The 17,840-nt window shown below is 36.4% G+C and overlaps 2 protein-coding genes across 2 annotated transcripts in view; one reads left to right on the forward strand and one right to left on the reverse strand.

The window, feature by feature from the left end:
- The window catches only part of LOC139954872 (interferon-induced very large GTPase 1-like), a 297,255-nt gene that overhangs the window by 155,212 nt on the left and 124,203 nt on the right, over positions 1-17,840 (reverse strand). The gene's annotated exons all lie outside the window — the stretch shown is intronic.
- The window catches only part of LOC139954876 (arylsulfatase-like), a 32,469-nt gene continuing 16,106 nt past the window's right edge, over positions 1,478-17,840 (forward strand). Inside the window, exons 1-2 of the mRNA XM_071954855.1 lie at positions 1,478-1,634; positions 2,141-2,447. Coding sequence (XP_071810956.1) covers positions 1,496-1,634; positions 2,141-2,447 — 446 coding nt within the window. The 5' untranslated portion in view covers positions 1,478-1,495. The remainder of the gene's footprint in view (positions 1,635-2,140; positions 2,448-17,840) is intronic.

The raw sequence follows: 17,840 nt of genomic DNA on the forward strand, positions 1-17,840 counted from the left end.
GTGCACATATATCTAGACCCCTCCCCCAGGACGCAGATCACTAAAGTGCTACCATCGGGATGTCGGCCCCCCTTTCTCAAAATCCTGGATCCGCCCCTGATGAGCTTGGAGTTAGTTCCAATCAAATGACCAGTTCCTTTTTCAAACGAACTTAAACTGCATGAATATTCAGATGCTATTAGCTCTTGGAATAATATGTTTATTCAAAGTGATATACATAACCTTATTAGGATAACGTGACTGCATTCGGTTCCTACAAATGTGATCGATACGATATTAACGACAGCAAATCATAGGAGTTAGTTGTGTTACCAACAAATATGTGCAGTTTCTTTGTCAAACGCAACGCCAATTAGACAGCATGAATATTCAGATGCTATTTGCAATCAATTTTTTTGTTATTCGAAGTGTTATACATATCCTTATTATATCCTCTTTGTCATGTCACGAATGGTGTTTCTTACATATAAAAGCTTTGTTGAAGTAAGTTGTTCATAAATTGCTGAAGTCAGTGATTCATAAATTGTTTTTGAGCAAAAGTTTAACAGAAACTGCATTTATTAATTTGAAAAATGACTAGGCCTGTGTTGTAAAGCGCCATTTGGGGGCCTAGAGGGGCGACCTTTAACGGGAAAAACAACGTAAATGTCAACAACAAAAATGTCCAATTAAGTTGTTTAACTGCAATCCATTCCACAATTCGATAAAACGCCCAAACCACGAGAAACAGGCAGCTACAAAAGGATGCAAGGAGCAGTAACGGAGCAGCCAGAAAGCAAGGAAAAATCAAACATGAATAAAACAATCTACAATATGCTTCCTTGCAATTTAACTCGGCTAACTGTTATCCACCAACACTGTAATTAAAAAGTTAGGCAATAGCATACAATCTTCAAGTGCAATATCACTCAGTCCGAAAGACCATTTTGCAACATTTGTCATTCCTTTGAACTGATTATGTTTTTATATTTATTTAAATATATATATATATATATATATATATATATATATATATATATATGTATATATATATTTATATATATATATATATAGATAGATAGATATATATATATATATATATATATATATATATTTATATATATATAGATATATATATATATATATATATATAGATATTTATATATATATATATATACATACATACATACATACATACATATATATATATATATATATAGAGAGTAGGTTGGCGTCTATCTTGGCGCAGAGTGCTCTATGTCCATTGGACAGAGCGGAATATATGTTGATACTAGATGAGACAAGTGGAACAACTACTAGTGTTCCACTAGTCTCATCTAGTATCAACATATATATATATATATATACATAGCTGGAACGGCGTAACCGAGTACTTTTTACAATCGATGACTATCACAGCATGCATATCCGTGTGTTTCTCAGCCAGCTTAAGCAAGCACACGTATGCTACACCGTACAAAATATATAATGAACGTATGGAGACAGCACTAATGAAATGAACTCAGCTGTTACCGATGTTATGGATCTCCTAAACGACTTAGGGCTCAGAGAAAACACTCTGGTAATCTTTCTCTCAGACAACGGACCATATTTAGAGATGTGTTCAAAAGCCGGTTTTGAGGGCCCTTTAAGAGGTAAGTTTAAGGTCGTATTTTAGGAAACCCATATTAAGCTGCACTGTAAAACCTTTATTTTCTTGATAAATCCGTTTGCAGCATGGACTCAACATAGTCATTGTGATTAAGATAGGTCAACTTGAACCTCGTGAGCTTGTGTAACGAGGAATAAATATGGACAGTATGCATAATTTGTCCTATCATAAAATTGCCAGAAGAGATGTTTGAGTTTTAAGAGGTGGCAATGCGTATTGAGTGGGCTTAAACTATACAAATGATGACGTAACAATAAATATTGGTGAAGCGTGAAAGAAAGGGGAATTACTTCGGTTTGCTGAGTTGTGGAACATTGTAGAAGTACATTGCCGGTCTGCAGAATACAGCGAAATTTTCATCTTTACAGAAGCGGAAACCACTTAAATATCTACATGTTTATTTTGATATGATTCATAAATGTGGGAGACACAATGTCAACTCTGTCTTGATGACATCATTGTCATGTTTCCTTTTGATCTTTACCGCAGGTGGCAAGTCCACAGTAAATGAGGGCGGTATTCGTATTCCGTTTATAGTAAGTTGGCCTGTGCAAATTCCCGCAGGTAGCGTATCGCGTCACACGGTCAGTTCCATGGACATTTTCCCAACCATCCTTGACGTTATAGGAAGGCCTCTACCGACAGGTATCACTTACGATGGGAGCTCACTGAAATCCATCTTATACGAAGAATTTCTGATGAGTGAAAAATGGGGGTTTGAAATTCAGTCCCAGGCGGCACCTGTCCATCCAGAGGGGTTGTTTTTCTATTCTGGAGAAATATTGACAGCCATGAGGTAATCTCGTGCATGTTTTATTCCTCCTTTCCACCTTTTCATGAATTCTTGATCTGTTTAGTTTATTATCTTTTGTTTTCTTCTGTTTCGTTTTATTGCGTTGCCTTGTGATGCTTTGGGTCACCTGTCGTCTCATACAACCCCCTCCCCCCCCCATTTTTGTTTTGCTTGCTTTGAAGTTAGGTCTTCTTTGCTCCATTTCCTGTTCTTTCTATTTTCTTCTTCTTAGTTTAATTTAGATCTACTTTGTTTCATTCCCTTTTTTTTTAATTTCCTTCCATTCTTCATTTTGCTCGTTTAAGACCTACTGTCACTTGTTTCATTCGTTTCGTTTCGTTTCGACTACATCGAGCACCCTTAAAACATCGCAGCATTATTTGAATGCACTTGAGTGGAGCGGGGAAGGGCTTTTGCCGCCTGTTTAGAAAAGTCCTCTGTTAAACTTGATAATTGATGACTTTGATGGGTCAGTAAGAATACAAATAAACATATTTACAGCTAATACTTCATTTAAGAACTTGTAATATGTTCTAATAACCTGCGGAATGATACACGTATGTCCAATTAATGCATTGTCGTGCTTCTATGGGATACAATTATATAACTAAGAAGCAAAAAGACCCTCATTCCCGGCCCATGCATGTCAAAACCAAACCTCATTAACGATTTAGATATATTAATTCATATCCATCCTGATTTATAAATCATTCATATATGTTACTGCGGTTATTGTTATTTTTAGTTCTGTGAAAAATATTGTAAGCAGCGCTGCATGTCTTTTCTAAGTTTTCTATCAAATTTTAAAGCACCAAACGTTTCTTTTTTCCTAAGAACTTTTAAGAATACATTGCATTACTCAACCTATATTAACGCATTAAAACTCGATTAAATTTATTAACGTAATTTAATATGAGAGATAGAAAAGAGGGGCGATGGAGAGTAGGTACATTTTAGAGCGCATATCGTTGGTTAGAACGACCATGAAAAGTATGAGAAATATTATAACTTAGCTCACTACAAGGATTTATATCGCAATTTCACGCAAATATGGATGTTTAGTGACGTCTTGAAATATATTATGGGAAAAATTTATCTCTTCCCCACCCCGAACCCCAACCCCTGTTTTTGTCTTTGTCTTGTAGGTTTGATGGCTACAAAGTTCATTTCCGGCTGCAACCTCAACCTCTAACTACCCGGGTAGGATTTGGCGAAGAATGTACAGAGGGCGCCCCATTGATTGAATATTACGCTGGATGTAGAGAACCTACTTGTTTTACAACTCAACAAGTTCCAACTGTATATTTGATTGACGCAGACGTCGGAGAAGGATTTCGATTCACCAATTATTCAGAGATTGCCGTTTTCGACCCCGGGTTTGAGTGCAAGATGATGCAGTTGAATTTTGCCCACGTCAGTTCGATTGTGAGAGGGCCGGATCTGCTCTCATCAACCAAATTACTGACTTACAACCCTGCTGCAAATTACCTGGGTGCCCATGCGCATCATCTGGTGTAAGAGCTAGTGTCGGAAAACCCGCGTATGTCATTGTCTGCTCTGTGGCTATTCGTCTGTGGCTAAAAGTGAGTTCATAAGTAGGATTAAGGGCGACGGAAGAGTGTTCAATTTTGGGGTTAGGGTGGGAAGTGGTAGGGGCAATAGGATATGTGACCGTCGAATGAATAGGTCAAAGCACAAATTTAACTCAAACGTTCCGACTAAACGAACCTCTCTGTGCAATTTGTATCACAAATTTAATTACTTGAATGCTTTTCCACAAGAGGTCACTTTTTATGTCCATTTTTCATATTTTCAACAACAATGCTTTTTTTTTTAAAATAAATATTATGTCCTAATATTTTCATTAATGAGGCACTTTCTACATAATAGAAATTACACTTTTTAATTAAAACTTGAACAAAGAGAACACCCTCTTTTAAGGGACAATTTCATATTACGAATATGGACCCTGCTGAGGTTTGTTTTCAATATGAATAGCCGCCAAAGGTTTGCAAATGAGACACACGAACATTCCATTAAATGTATTGGACAAGGATCATAATTCTATTAAACTATATTGAAATAATAACTCATCAATACTTCACGTTTCTTGAGCAACCAGTAGCAACCCAGTAGCAGCAAGTACAGCCGAATAGTTCTATGTCTATCTCTCTAGAAATAGTTTAAGTATAAATAGTAAATTGCACTTCAGCAAGCAAACGATAAAAGTAGAATCGAATGTTATACGTCATAGAAACAAGTAGTACTATGATGACGCAATCAAATTCAAAACATTTAAAAAAAGGTAACTGGATACATCAAGGACCTACTCCCTGATGGGCAGGAATGAGATGCAGAATGGTGTGGAGGGGTGGAGGTGAGACTGGGTGAGTCGTCCGAAATTTATACACCCCCATCACTAAAATGTATATCTTCCCCAGCCCACGTGAAGTATTTTCTATAACATAATGTGGATAAATTTGTGATTTGTGATATTTCAAATAACGGTGTTACAAACTTCACCATGTAACCCCCCCCCCCCCCCTTCCTCCACTTCTTTGCAAAATTGAATTCTTCCATCCATTGATACGAACAACATATATTGTGTTTGTGTGTAACCTGTGAGTAAATGAATATACAGATAAAGTACTTTAGAGGAAAGGTTAACATGATAGAAGAGTATGAAATCAAACATTTCAAGAAATTTTCGAGAAAAAGAAATTCTTGATCACATTCGTATTCACCATGACGTATATCAGTTCCATTTTGTAATGGTTTTAATATCGTAGCATCATTTATATATACTTTGAGATGAGAATTTTAAAACGTAGAGATAAATAAAAGTTTTAAAGTGATCTTCATATAATTGTCGCCATTTGTTCTATGTTTTTGTTTACATACCAGAGAAGGATCAGACATGGAGAAAAGAACGAAGTATATATTGAGCCTTTTGAAGCAACAACGTCATCTTGTGAAAGTTTCGACCCATTGATATAATAATAGCAATATAATAAATAAATAAGCGATTTGGGAAGTCTATTGTATCTAAGTCGGCTGTTGTGGACCCTGTCTCTCCCATATAACCACTGCCAACTGTCAGATCGTAGAACTGTACCACAGTCAATACTATTCCAGATGACGGACTATTAGTAACAGTTCCCTTTCAAAACTCGTTTCAATTCGCACTGGTATTTGTAGGAAATTGAACAGAAATAGGTAGAATTCTACCATTGTCGTCGTCACGTTGGCTTCCAATCTATAAACACACACCATCCAGCAAGGTGTCGGAGCCGTTTGCTCATACCCCGCTCACTACAGTATATCAGCATAATAATTAAACACGCTTTCCGTTTAATGATCCTATATATTTCAGCTAGGTAGATATTTTCAAAGGAAAACTTCCGGTCGGTGAAGTCATGACGTATGGAACTCTACAGTAGTAGTCATGACATATGGAACTCTACAGTAGAAGTCATGGTGTATGGAACTCTACAGTAGGAGTCATGGCCAATAGAAATCTATAGCAGGAGTCATGGCGTATGGAACTCTACAGAAGAAGTCATGGTATATGGAACTCTACAGTAGGAGTCATGGCCAATAGAAATCTTCAGTAGGAGTCATGGCATATGGAATAATTCACACACACAATTAAGTGGTCAAAGTAGCTTCAAACATTGAAAGTTTTGCAGCTTTTGTGAAATCAATTTCAAGTTCCTTTTAACTTTTGAGATGCACAATCATTGAAGACTATTCTTGTGAAAAAAATTAATGGAAAAAAAAGTTTTTCAAGTGGTCTATATTTTCGAAAATACAATAGTGACAATCTTTGATTAAAAAATGAGTTGTTTAACATTTGTGTTAGCAATATATCTTTTAGGATCCAACTTTCAACAGATCATCCTTTAGTGATCCATGGATTCATTTGTAGCAGGGCCGTCTCAAGAGATCACCGGGCCCTGGGCCGGCAATGGAGCGGGGCCCCTCAACAGACCTGTCAACCTTTTTGACCCCAAAATAGGTAGAATAACATTTTTCAGGGCCAAAAAATAGGGAGAACAAGGGTAAAATAGAGAGGTTGGTAATTTTCAACTGAAATGATATTCTTCTTCTTCAGCCGTTGTCGATCCACTGCTGGATGAAGGCCTCAGCATGATATCTCCAACTCTCTCTCTCTCTCCCTTGCATGTGTGTACCAATTGGTTTCATTTGATATAAATACTCCTAAATAAGTATAGTCTACTTATGCAATACAGTAAGAGAATATTCCAATTAGTGTTACTTGTTACTTTACTTTCTACAGGGTTTCTTCAGTAAGCTTCCATTTGAAACGGGGAACAGTGGACTCTGTGTAAGTGGACTTCATGGCTAGTATGCTAGATAGAGTCCCATCAAGCTTGAGACTTGACCGACTGTCTGTCTTGCTCTTGCGAACTACATTGAATAGCTTTTCCTGTTCAGCGTTACTGTAGGGAATCACATAGGAATCACATAGGACTAATTGCTGGCTATTTTCAGAAATGTCGCAAGTGATGAAACATTAAAAAAACCGGGAGAATATAATATGAAACCGGGGGGCCGGGAGAGTCGGGTAAAAACCGGGAGTCAGTGGCGGAGCTAGGGGTATTGGTCAGGGGGGTTCGAGAATGGTTTGTAGGGGCGCTTTCGACACTATCTAAGCGGAGCGCCACCACAGGTTGGCGCGGAGCGAACAGAAATTTTTTGAGTAAAGATACTCCCTAGGTCGCCGGAAATTACCCTTTCCGGGCCCTGCTAATTGAAAGATAATGTGACAAATTTCAATAGGTATATGAGAGCGCAATAAAAAAGTCAATAATCGCGAATAATTAAAATGTGATAAAAAGCTGAAAAGGGCGCCAGCAGTCCATTTGAGTCCGTCAGGGGGGAGGGGATTCCCCCCCCTGACTGTATGGGCGCTCCGCTACTGCCGGGAGTCTCCCGGTAAAACCGGGAGAGCTGAAATACATTATAGAAGAGTAATCTTCCAATATTTAATGTCAAACTCTCAAGTGTTTCACCAACTCTCGTCACAAGTTGTCAAGTATCAAATTCAATCAGGCATAATGGGCTTTATCAATAAGTTTTCCTCCCGGATTAAGACATGGGGTTACTACGATTGCGGGGCCCCTGACATCGCGGGGCCCTGGGCCAGAGCCCAGTGGGTCCATGCGTTAAGACGGCCCTGATTTGTAGGTAATGTCTGCTCTAGATGTGATAAAGGAATAGCAGATTGCATCTTGTTGTGTTTTCCCCCCTGCTTTTCTTCTCCCGGTTATTTGAAAAGATGCTATGAACCAGGAGACAAGTTGAAAGCTAAATGCCACAACTGTGATAAAGGTAATGAAGCAATTACAGAAAAGATGAGGTTCTTTGGGCTTATATTAAACAGAGTTATTCATCAACAATGTAAGTATTCATGCATGATTGATAACAAAGCTCGTTTTTGAAATAGTTTGCCTCGAAATAATACCCTTCTTAGATCTTTAGCAGATACTCAGATGTAGGATCTCTGTTACCAGTGCCTATAATCCTGTATTCCTTGATAGACATCACTCCATCACCTCGCTGATGAAATGGCGGAAATCTTATCAATGTGGTCACTCTGCTTAATTAATGAGTTACTCTGCTCAACTCATGCGTATGGTATCAGAAGTAGCTCATTATGGCAAGAAGCAGGGGTGCAACTTATATCTTTATACTGGCGGAGAAGGGAAGCTAAGATGTTGGGGGAGGAGGGATGGTAGGTTGTTATGCCTTCCTTGCACGGTTCTATGGGGAGGTTGTTCCCTCCCCTTTAAGAAATGTTGGTAAAATGTCGGTTGCTTAGATGCAAAATGGTGCTATATTTTGAACCGTTTGAAACAATGTTGAAGAATGTAACGGTTTAGGTTGTAATGCACATTCTTGTTACAGTTATCTAATCTAGCGTTTGTATATATGGTTACACTTGACAAGAAGCTGCAGCATTTCGTCTGAAACGATGGCTGCAGCTTCCTTTGTGTCAGACCCAAGTTAAGATGTGGTACTTAAGTAGGCTGGATTAACTAGACTTCAAAATATACAAACTGTTAAGTGAGTTTCTCAGAAGCAGGGACAGTTTGGGAGTTGGAAAAATTCTATTTTTTTTTAATGTCCACAAGTATTTATGTGATTTTACAGCTTGCATACAGCACATGTTGCTCTGTACCCATCAAGCTTGTACAGATGTATCAGCAATACTTTTTGCAAAGGACCTATTAGAAGCACTAACAAGTTTCTGTCACATGATTAAGATGGATATGAACAACATAAGCAGCTTTTGTTACATTAGAGAACGCTGTTTCATGGCTAGGACCACGATCATGTCATTTTAAAATTCTTACGCCGTAATGCTATACTTGAATGATTCACAGATGAATAACAGGCAGTCAATATCAGTTAATTAAATGGATTCATAGGTGTCTTTCCTCTGCGTATGCTGGAATTGTCGTCTAATTATGATGTAAAGGGCAGTACTGTGCAGTACAATTTAGTATATTGTGAATAAAACATAAATTATTTTTTACAGGATAAAAACCTGTTTGATTGAAGAATGAGAGTGACTATTTATCTTCTTGAAATTTCAGATGCAGATTCACTAGTGATGTCACCAAAATTTTACGGAGGGTGAAGGAATCTGATTAGTAATCTTGATTGATAGGATTCAAAGACACTTGAGGACTCAATCGGCAGGAACCAGTCATTAAATCCAGAAGCTGGAGCATAGAAAATATATTTATTTACCTAGATAATGGTGAAGGGTCATTATTCTATGCGTATTAAATGTACATGGAATATGCCAACTGAGATGGTTCGGTACTGACAAAAGGTGATCGAAACAAAGTGTCACAGCGAAATAACACTCTCAAGCTTGGTGTGTGGTTTCTCTATAATAAATGAAAGTGCCTTGATATTGTTCTGTCATAGTAAGGATTGAAGGGTGAAGAGATCTTTGTATTTATGACTTTTAAGTCTATTTTTAAAATGAAATTGCTAACAAAATGAAAAGAAGTTTTCTTGGTGTTTAGGAGATTCCTGAACAAACAAACAATTATCACAAATCATGCAAAAACGTCTGAAATGAAGAGCTTAATTCTTATAACTCAACCTGACTTTTTGTTTGATATATATCATAGAGATGATTAGAATTATGAAGAAGGGATTTCTGTTTGGAAGGAGCTTGTGTATCTGTTTACTCTACATTTTATCATAAACGACTGGCTGTTAGCTTTAGGGTGCCTTTCTTTCCCAGCCATGGTTGAAGTAGGGATAAATTGGAATTTCTAAAATACTGTATTTGAAGAGCCTTTATAAAATATGAGACCGTGGCAGTGCATACTAAACATCACATCATTCGTATTAGCAATATTTGTCTCAGTTTTTGTTTACAGCATTACAGGGTGTGTTTGAGAACAAAATCAATCCTAATTAACAATCAAATTTTAAGATTTAAGCTGAAAGGCATCCCCAATAAACATACCTTAGTTTTTAGTCTTCACATACAATCTACCTTACTAGGAATATAACACCTTGTGGTCTAATGTTATGGCCCAGGTTAAATGTATGCAACGAAGTGTTTTGCAAACTAGACATTGACTAAACAGGACCATACTGTAGTCTCATGCTGTGATATGAGAGGTCAAAGGCTAAGTAACAAGAAAGCAACATTTTGACCAATACATGTGTAAGAACATAACGATATCGCCCGATATCACAGATTATATGTTTGCAGTGTATTAATTGCTGTAAAAGTTCAAAGGTCACGAGATCAAAGTAGATCTAACGTGGTGAAATATATTTTCCCCATACTACTAATTGACCATGAGTTGTATTGCCTGTCTGTGAAATGACGTCTAGGGCTTTAAAGGTCATATAACGAATAATCAGAATTTTTGCCATTACACATAAACGAAAATGTAAATGTCACCGAAACCTTCATAAGCAATTAGGGTTCCACAGACCACATATCCACAGTGGTGCATTCGTTAATGTAAAATACCTCAGATCTTGTGAAGAAAGGAGATAAGAGTCAAACTTGTGCACGTACCAACAAGACGTAATAACAATTTCAAGTCAAGGATATTTCGGTAGCTACATTGGATTGTTTAGCAACTTTGCTAGATATTTAATTTTTTGCAAAACGATGTTCTTTAGCCCCCAATGCTCAACAATAAGTGAAGTGAAAGTGTTGTACCCACGAGGAAGTACAACAATGACTTCATTGCTTACAAGAATGTTTAGTTATGCCTATATACCCCACTTTTGGGATGAGAAATGTAACTTCATGGATTACCTACTTGTTGATATCAGAGAGCAATGCAATCGTCAATAAACGGAAGTCATTTTAGGGAGTGTTTGTATTCCTAATATTATGTTTTTTTTATACTTAACAATTCCTTAAAGCGTGTAGTTCTCAGTTTGAAAACACTTGATTGTGTCAAATGCAGCGCAAAATGCAACTCTGAAATGGCATTCAATACCATCATCAAAAGAGAAACAGGTACATGGCTACATGATTTGTTACGTCAGTCACGAGATCGCTTCAGAAATGGAAACAAATGTGGCTCAAGTTTGAGACTACCTTATCAGTTATAAAGTCCTTCTAATTTCAGTTCCATGGACAACGTTTCGTGTTTGTAATAAACCATAATACAATGGTCAGCCGATTACTCCAATGGTTTTTGCTACGTAGATCATGTAATTGGATTTGTTTACTTTCCGAAATGGTGCTCGGCCAGCAAAAAAAATCGGTCCGTAAACAAACGCTTGGTAAGTCTGTGACCTTTCTCTTTCCGTGTGGTTCTCCTATACTAACTTTGCTTGTACATGAAACTGAAAACGTTTCATCAATTCGAACATCCCTCTCGATCACTCGCACTCTCAACCTTGCTAAATCCATCCCTCATATTCTATATAACTGCAGAGCTTTTCCTCACTTCCATATCGAATATAGGACCAAGCAATATAGTGAAAACTGCTACAAATTAAAAATAGAGACAAATATATATACCATCATTAGCCAGGTTTTATTTGAGAATCCCATTAACAATTATTTTTTTATTTAAAAATATTCACCGCTATATTGTTAATAAGCAAGTTTAGTAAACAATTCGATAAAATTAGATTGGAGCGATATACCACTTTATTTAAAATACAACAATAATGAGATATATATCGAAGTATATCGCAGGACGATATAATGAGATATGTAGATATCGCACAAGAGACGTAATAATGTACCAGCTGAAAACAAACAAATATGATCTGACAAAGATATTTTTATTTGTTCCAATATTTCTTCGAAGTTAAATTAAAGGTTATTATAACAGTTTTACAATATTTTTATTACATAGGAAAGCTGGCCTAATTTACATTAGGATTATGGATAAAAACGAATATTACAAATCTCACCATTATTGAAACTATTTTTATTTAGTATCCCATATGTAGCAATCATATATTAGAAATTAAATCGGACTAGGATATAATAATAGTAATAATAATAATAAAAAATAATAACAACAATAATAATGATGATGATAATAATAGTAGTAATCATAATATCTAATGCACTTTTACTTCTACCTTCTATAATAAGACCGCATTTTAAAATGAGCCTTAACAAATAATTAAAAAATATACATTAATTGTAGTTTATTAATACATGTAGATATAATTATAGATAATAAAAATTGCCAAATAGCAGCTGCGTCTGCCATCCCCGTCCCCCCTCCTATTCCCTTTGCGGGAATTTTTACGAGAAAATATTATCGAGCAGTACTCTGCCTCCCCCTACCTACGCCCCTGCCCAAGAGACGTATTATAGGCTATTAGCTGGAAAGCTGTAAGCAATCATATCTTATATTATTAAGACAATACATTTTATTGCAAACATGTCTTTGAAATTAAATTAAGATTTTCTTTCATAGAAAGCTATCAAAGAATCTGGAGAGTGCATCAGTTGAAAATCTGCAGGCAATAAACTAAACATCATGATCGTTTAAATAAAATGCAACTTCGAAATATCATAACAAAAACACCTCATTTAAAGCAAGAGCAACAAGTTTGTGTTTTTAATAGTTTTTTAAATACATTACTTGAAGAAAATATAGTCGTTTGCCTAATGTTGTAGAAGTGTCAATGTAGGTTAGTCGTTGAAAAGTTATTTGTTGAAAAGTATTAAGCGATGCAGGCATATTCAATAAAAACAGTGACGGTAATAAAATGAAAGATAAAATGTGTTTATATAGACAAGCAATCACCAAATTAAAAATTTTGTTAATTTTATTTTAATTTTAAATAATTTTCATGATGTTTTTTATTGTTGTCTTACGCTTTTTATAACAGTGGTGTAACGTTATCCCATTCGTCCTGTATCTTTGCTGGTTTGGAATTATCATACATTCTCGCAAAAAAAATTTGAACGTTTTCAATACTCATATCCAGTAGGGTATTGATTTGTCTTCTTTGATTGGTTCAATATACCAAAACCTATAGTCAGTTTTATAATCCTTGTATTTTCTAAATATCTCTTTTTGATCCTTTTGTAATCTATATTCACAAGCTGTGGCCATTAACAGTGTACATGGAGAGGGCATTAGATCTTCTGAATGCGCCCACCTTCCACCTGCCACACCTTGAGGGTAAAGGAAAGTAGCGACGTGTGTATGCTCATCGCTGATTGGAAAATGACAGGTTACCTTACAGAAGGGAGAAACTGCGTTTCATCTAGTACATCGATGAACCCTATTGATTTCGGTGCTAATATCATAAATATTAATGATGTCACAGAGTCAAACGTATAAATCTTCAAATTGCAATAACTTGGCAACCATAAGTTGGAGTTTCGTCAAACTTAATTGGTATGGTGATATTAATAGACCACTTATACATGCTGTGTCTTGATATCATGCATATTTATGAGGAGGCGGAGCTGAGCGTTATATTTGTAACAGAAGTTTGTATGCACAATAAGAGACAATGGAATGATTGATCAATAACATACTTGGTGGTTTGGTGGTCCATAATGATTAGATAAACCCGGTTGATTTTGATGCTCATATAATGACTATTAATGAGGTCACAGGGTCAAATGTCAAAATCTTCAAATTGGCTTTGCATTATTTACCTTACAGGTTTGTATGATTAATAACTTCAAAAGGCAAATATTGATCATTACCATGTTTAGTGAGTAGGTAAACCTAATTGGTTTTGGTGCTGATGTCATGACTAATGATGAGTTAACCGGGTGAAGGATTATATGCAGTAAATTGCAGTAACTTATGTGAAAATCTGATGCTTGATCTTCAAAATTGGATTAGTGATATTTGTAGGTAGCAAACACATGCTGATGTGTGCTACAAATGGTTCTTTCATATTTATGAAGGGTCTTGGCTAGTATTAGTTTTTTTTTGCACACATAACTTACGGGAATGCTTCATCATTACATACTTGGAGTGTTCCCTGTTAATGAAATCAATGAGCAGCAGCAGGAACCATGAAATGTTTGCAATCTGGTTTCTTTTGCATTTTGGTGTTTAATATACTTCGCCTAAAGCATCAAAGTGCACATGCTAGCAAGAAAGTTTAAAAATTCGTAACCTTATATATAACAGGTGTACTCCGTTGTGTTATATGATTAGCTTACACCACCATGATCTTATGTAAATCTCAAAATTTACGTGCACTGTTTTGCCTTAAGTGTCTATCTAATTTTTGTGATGTTTGTATTGTTTTCTTAGGCTTTCTATAGCCATATCCGGTGTAATTTTATCCCATTCTACTGGTATCTTTGCTGGGTTTACATCATATATTCGCGCAAAATCATCGTTTAAAGTTTTCAATACCCACATCCAGTAATGTATTGGTTTGTCTTCTTTGATTGGTTCAATATGCCAAGAATCATAGTCTGTTTTATATTCCTTGAATTTTCTCCATATCTCCTTTGGCTCCTTTTGTATCATATATGCACTATCTGTGGCCATTAACAGTGTGCATGTAGAGGACAATAAATCTCTTGTACGGTGCCAACGACGACCTGCCACACCTCCAGGGTAATGGAAAGTAGCGACGTGTGTATGCTCACCACTGATCTGTAAATGACAGGTTACCTTACAGAAGGGACAAACTGCGTTGCAAACTCCTAAATGGTCCAAGATCTCCTGAGCAACATCTTTTTTCATTTTTGAGTACAAAAGAGATGTGTCTGTTTCATCTAGTACTTTAGAATTCCCTGGATGCAGTGCAACTTGTACATCTCTTTTCAACCTTTCACTTACAACTTTGGTTAGGCTATCGGTAAAGCCTTTAACATCACTTAAGTCAAAATCTTCAGCAACAGACTCCACACCAAATCTGTGAGCGCTGATAGACGTATTCAAAAGAAATTTCCTAGCCCATTTCTTAAATGTAGTTCGAGCGTCATCTTCAGTGAAACAAGCTTCAGTCTCACGTAAGGCCGTGGTAATTCCACGTACTACGTTGTCTAATTCTTCCGAAATTAAAGTGATTACCCATGAACCATCTTCAAGTTTCATTGTATTTATTGCTGTTTTAAGAAGCCAACTATAAACAAACTTCTCATTTCGCTTGATAAAGTCAACATACAGTTTTGCTTTCTTCTTGTGAAAGAGCTCTTCTAAGATTTGACCAATCAGTCTCTCTTTGTTATTGTTACAATTATCAGTCCTCATTTTGCTTAAAAGAGTGACGTTTATGATATTTAAAACTATATCTTGAGTCGCTGTCATTAACTCTGAATATACTCGGTCTACAGCTGCATCGATCTTAATGGTTTCGTCGAAGAAAGCTAGGAAGTCATTTCGCAAACACTTCTTTTCCTTTTCAAACAATGCTTTCAGCGAATTTACCTTGTCATACTCTGCTTGATATTCTTTGTAAGCCTCAGCTAGATCACGTGAGGCGTTGATTAGAGAGTTTACTAAAAACTCACTATTAACTTTATGTGTCTTCAACATATTGTACATTTTAGTCAAGGTAGTAACAGCATGATTTTCCTGAAACGGTTTCATATGTTGTTGTTGTCGAAGTTCACGTAGGCATGCACTTTTGATTTTATCGAGCTCACTCGTAGCAGTGATATCATCTCGAGATCCCGAACTTATCCAATCTTTCACTTTTCTCAACATAAACCTAAGTTTAGTAGTGTACGTTGTACTATATTCAGTGTGCAGTAGTAGTCCAGAAACGCTTTTATTGCAGGCTTCATCGATTACTTTGTCACTTATTTTGGTTTTTCTGAATTTTTCTTCAAGCTCTTTAGTTTTCTTGCACCAAAGATCTTCAAATTCGTTATCAAGTTTCGTGCAATTTTTTTTCCAATCGGTATCGGGATTTGTCTTCAGCAAGTGAAGAGCAGTGTTTTTAGCAGCTTGCTTTAGTTCATGTTTTGCCTGTTTGATGAAGTGTGGCATGTACTGAATGTCTTCTTTATTTTGCAGTAGAATTTCAGTGTTTATTTCGATAGCCCTTTGGATATCTCGACCAATGTCGAATGTTTCATTTTTTACACGCTGCTGTCGTCTCTTCACCTCATCTTCATCGTTATGTGCCTTTACATATTCATCTATTTTCTCATTGACAGCTTCACATTTCTTATCGATTTCGATTTTCAATTTACCAAAAAATTCATCTTTTGTCGCTCTGCTAAGATTATTACTATTTCTTAGTTCCCACTCAGTCAAATCAGTTCTCATTTTCCCAATAAGTATGTTATGCTCTAGTCGAAACCTTTGGTTACTCAGAGCATCAAAACTGTTTTGAAAATTGAACACAAAATCTTCTGATTTCACTGCTTCCCATACATCTGTCAATCTACCTATGAACTTTTCCATTGTAAACTGAGGCGGAGTACGTGATGTTTTGTCTTGATTTAAAATACTAGCCTTTAAAGCGTGAATTTTATCACTATAACCAGAATTTGGAGGAGACATTAAACCCATCCACAAGCATGGGAAAAATTGCAAGTCATCTTCTTCAGCTAAAGGAAATACATCTGAAAAATCTTGAATGTGTTCTACTTTTTCCTCAGCAGCAGCAATACGAGTGACTTTGTTGAGAGCATCCTTTATTTTAGTCATGTTAGTTTTATTGTTAGCGGCAGCTGCTATGTCGCTCACTCTCTGCTGAATAATTCTGCAATTCGAAACTAATTCGACTTTCTTCATTCTTATCAAGGCATGGACAACTATTTGCAGTACACCAATCATATCAGGGCCAATAGTTTCTTGACCGATATTCAATAGGGTAAGGTCCCCAATGCACATGGCCAGTGTAGCTATCGAATTGTCAAAAGTGTGGTCGTTAAGAACAGTTCGATCTGGAGAATGCAATCCTTCAGTATCAATAATCAGAAGATACTCAAAACCAACTGTTTCATGAAATGCTTCATTCACTTCTAACAATTGCAGGTACAACCCTCGTGTGCATCTACCAGCACGTACCGGAAACCTGGCCCCAAACATACTATTCAACAACGTTGACTTTCCACTACTCTGGATACCAATTATTGATAACACATATATTCTAGGATTCTTAAGCTCATTTTTTACCCTTGTCAAGACGCCTGAAATCCATTCAATGGGCATGTAAGCATTTTCCCCATCTAAAATTTCCAACGAATACCCTTTAAGAAGTAATTTAACTGCCACGTTGGCCAAAATATTGCATTCTTCAGAACATGATTCTCTATTGAGTCTTGCTGCATACAAATGACCTAATTCACGAATGAAGTGTTCGCAGCTGATGTTTCTTACACTAAATTGGTGGCTTACTTCCAACAGCTCATCTTGTAACTTTCTTATGTTGTCTCTTGTTACGCTTTGCAACTCGGCTTCTTGACTAGAGCAAGCTTTTTTCAGTGCTTCTTTATTTGTTTGCAGAGTGGTATTTAACTCATCGATGCTCTTGGCTAACGGAGGCATTTCAGCCGTGGCCATCAATTCGATATGAGTTTGGAAAAGAGACATGAAGTAGTGTAATGTATCCTCTTCCTCATCAATCAAAACTTGTTGCAATGTTTCCAAAAAACCTTGCATTTTTTCAGACAAACCCTTTTCTGCCTGTTTGTTCCTTAGATTAATTTTAATGGTGTCTTTTGCTGCAAGCTGAAAATTAGCATCTTGGTCCCCAACAGATAACGGTTTCTTATCAGCTTTGACCCACTCAACCCAACCCTCCTGTAATTGTAAATATGAATTCTTCACTTTCTCAATGGATTCTGTTACTGGAAATAAGCATTTTAGCAAGTCTTTTGCGGTCTTGTAGGAGGGATTGTCCTGATCTATTGTTACTTCGTTAAAACAAAATAATTTCCAAGTTTCAATTGAGATATATTCTTCA

This window comes from Apostichopus japonicus, chromosome 17, assembly GCF_037975245.1.
Source record: "Apostichopus japonicus isolate 1M-3 chromosome 17, ASM3797524v1, whole genome shotgun sequence".
NCBI lineage: Eukaryota > Metazoa > Echinodermata > Holothuroidea > Aspidochirotida > Stichopodidae > Apostichopus > Apostichopus japonicus.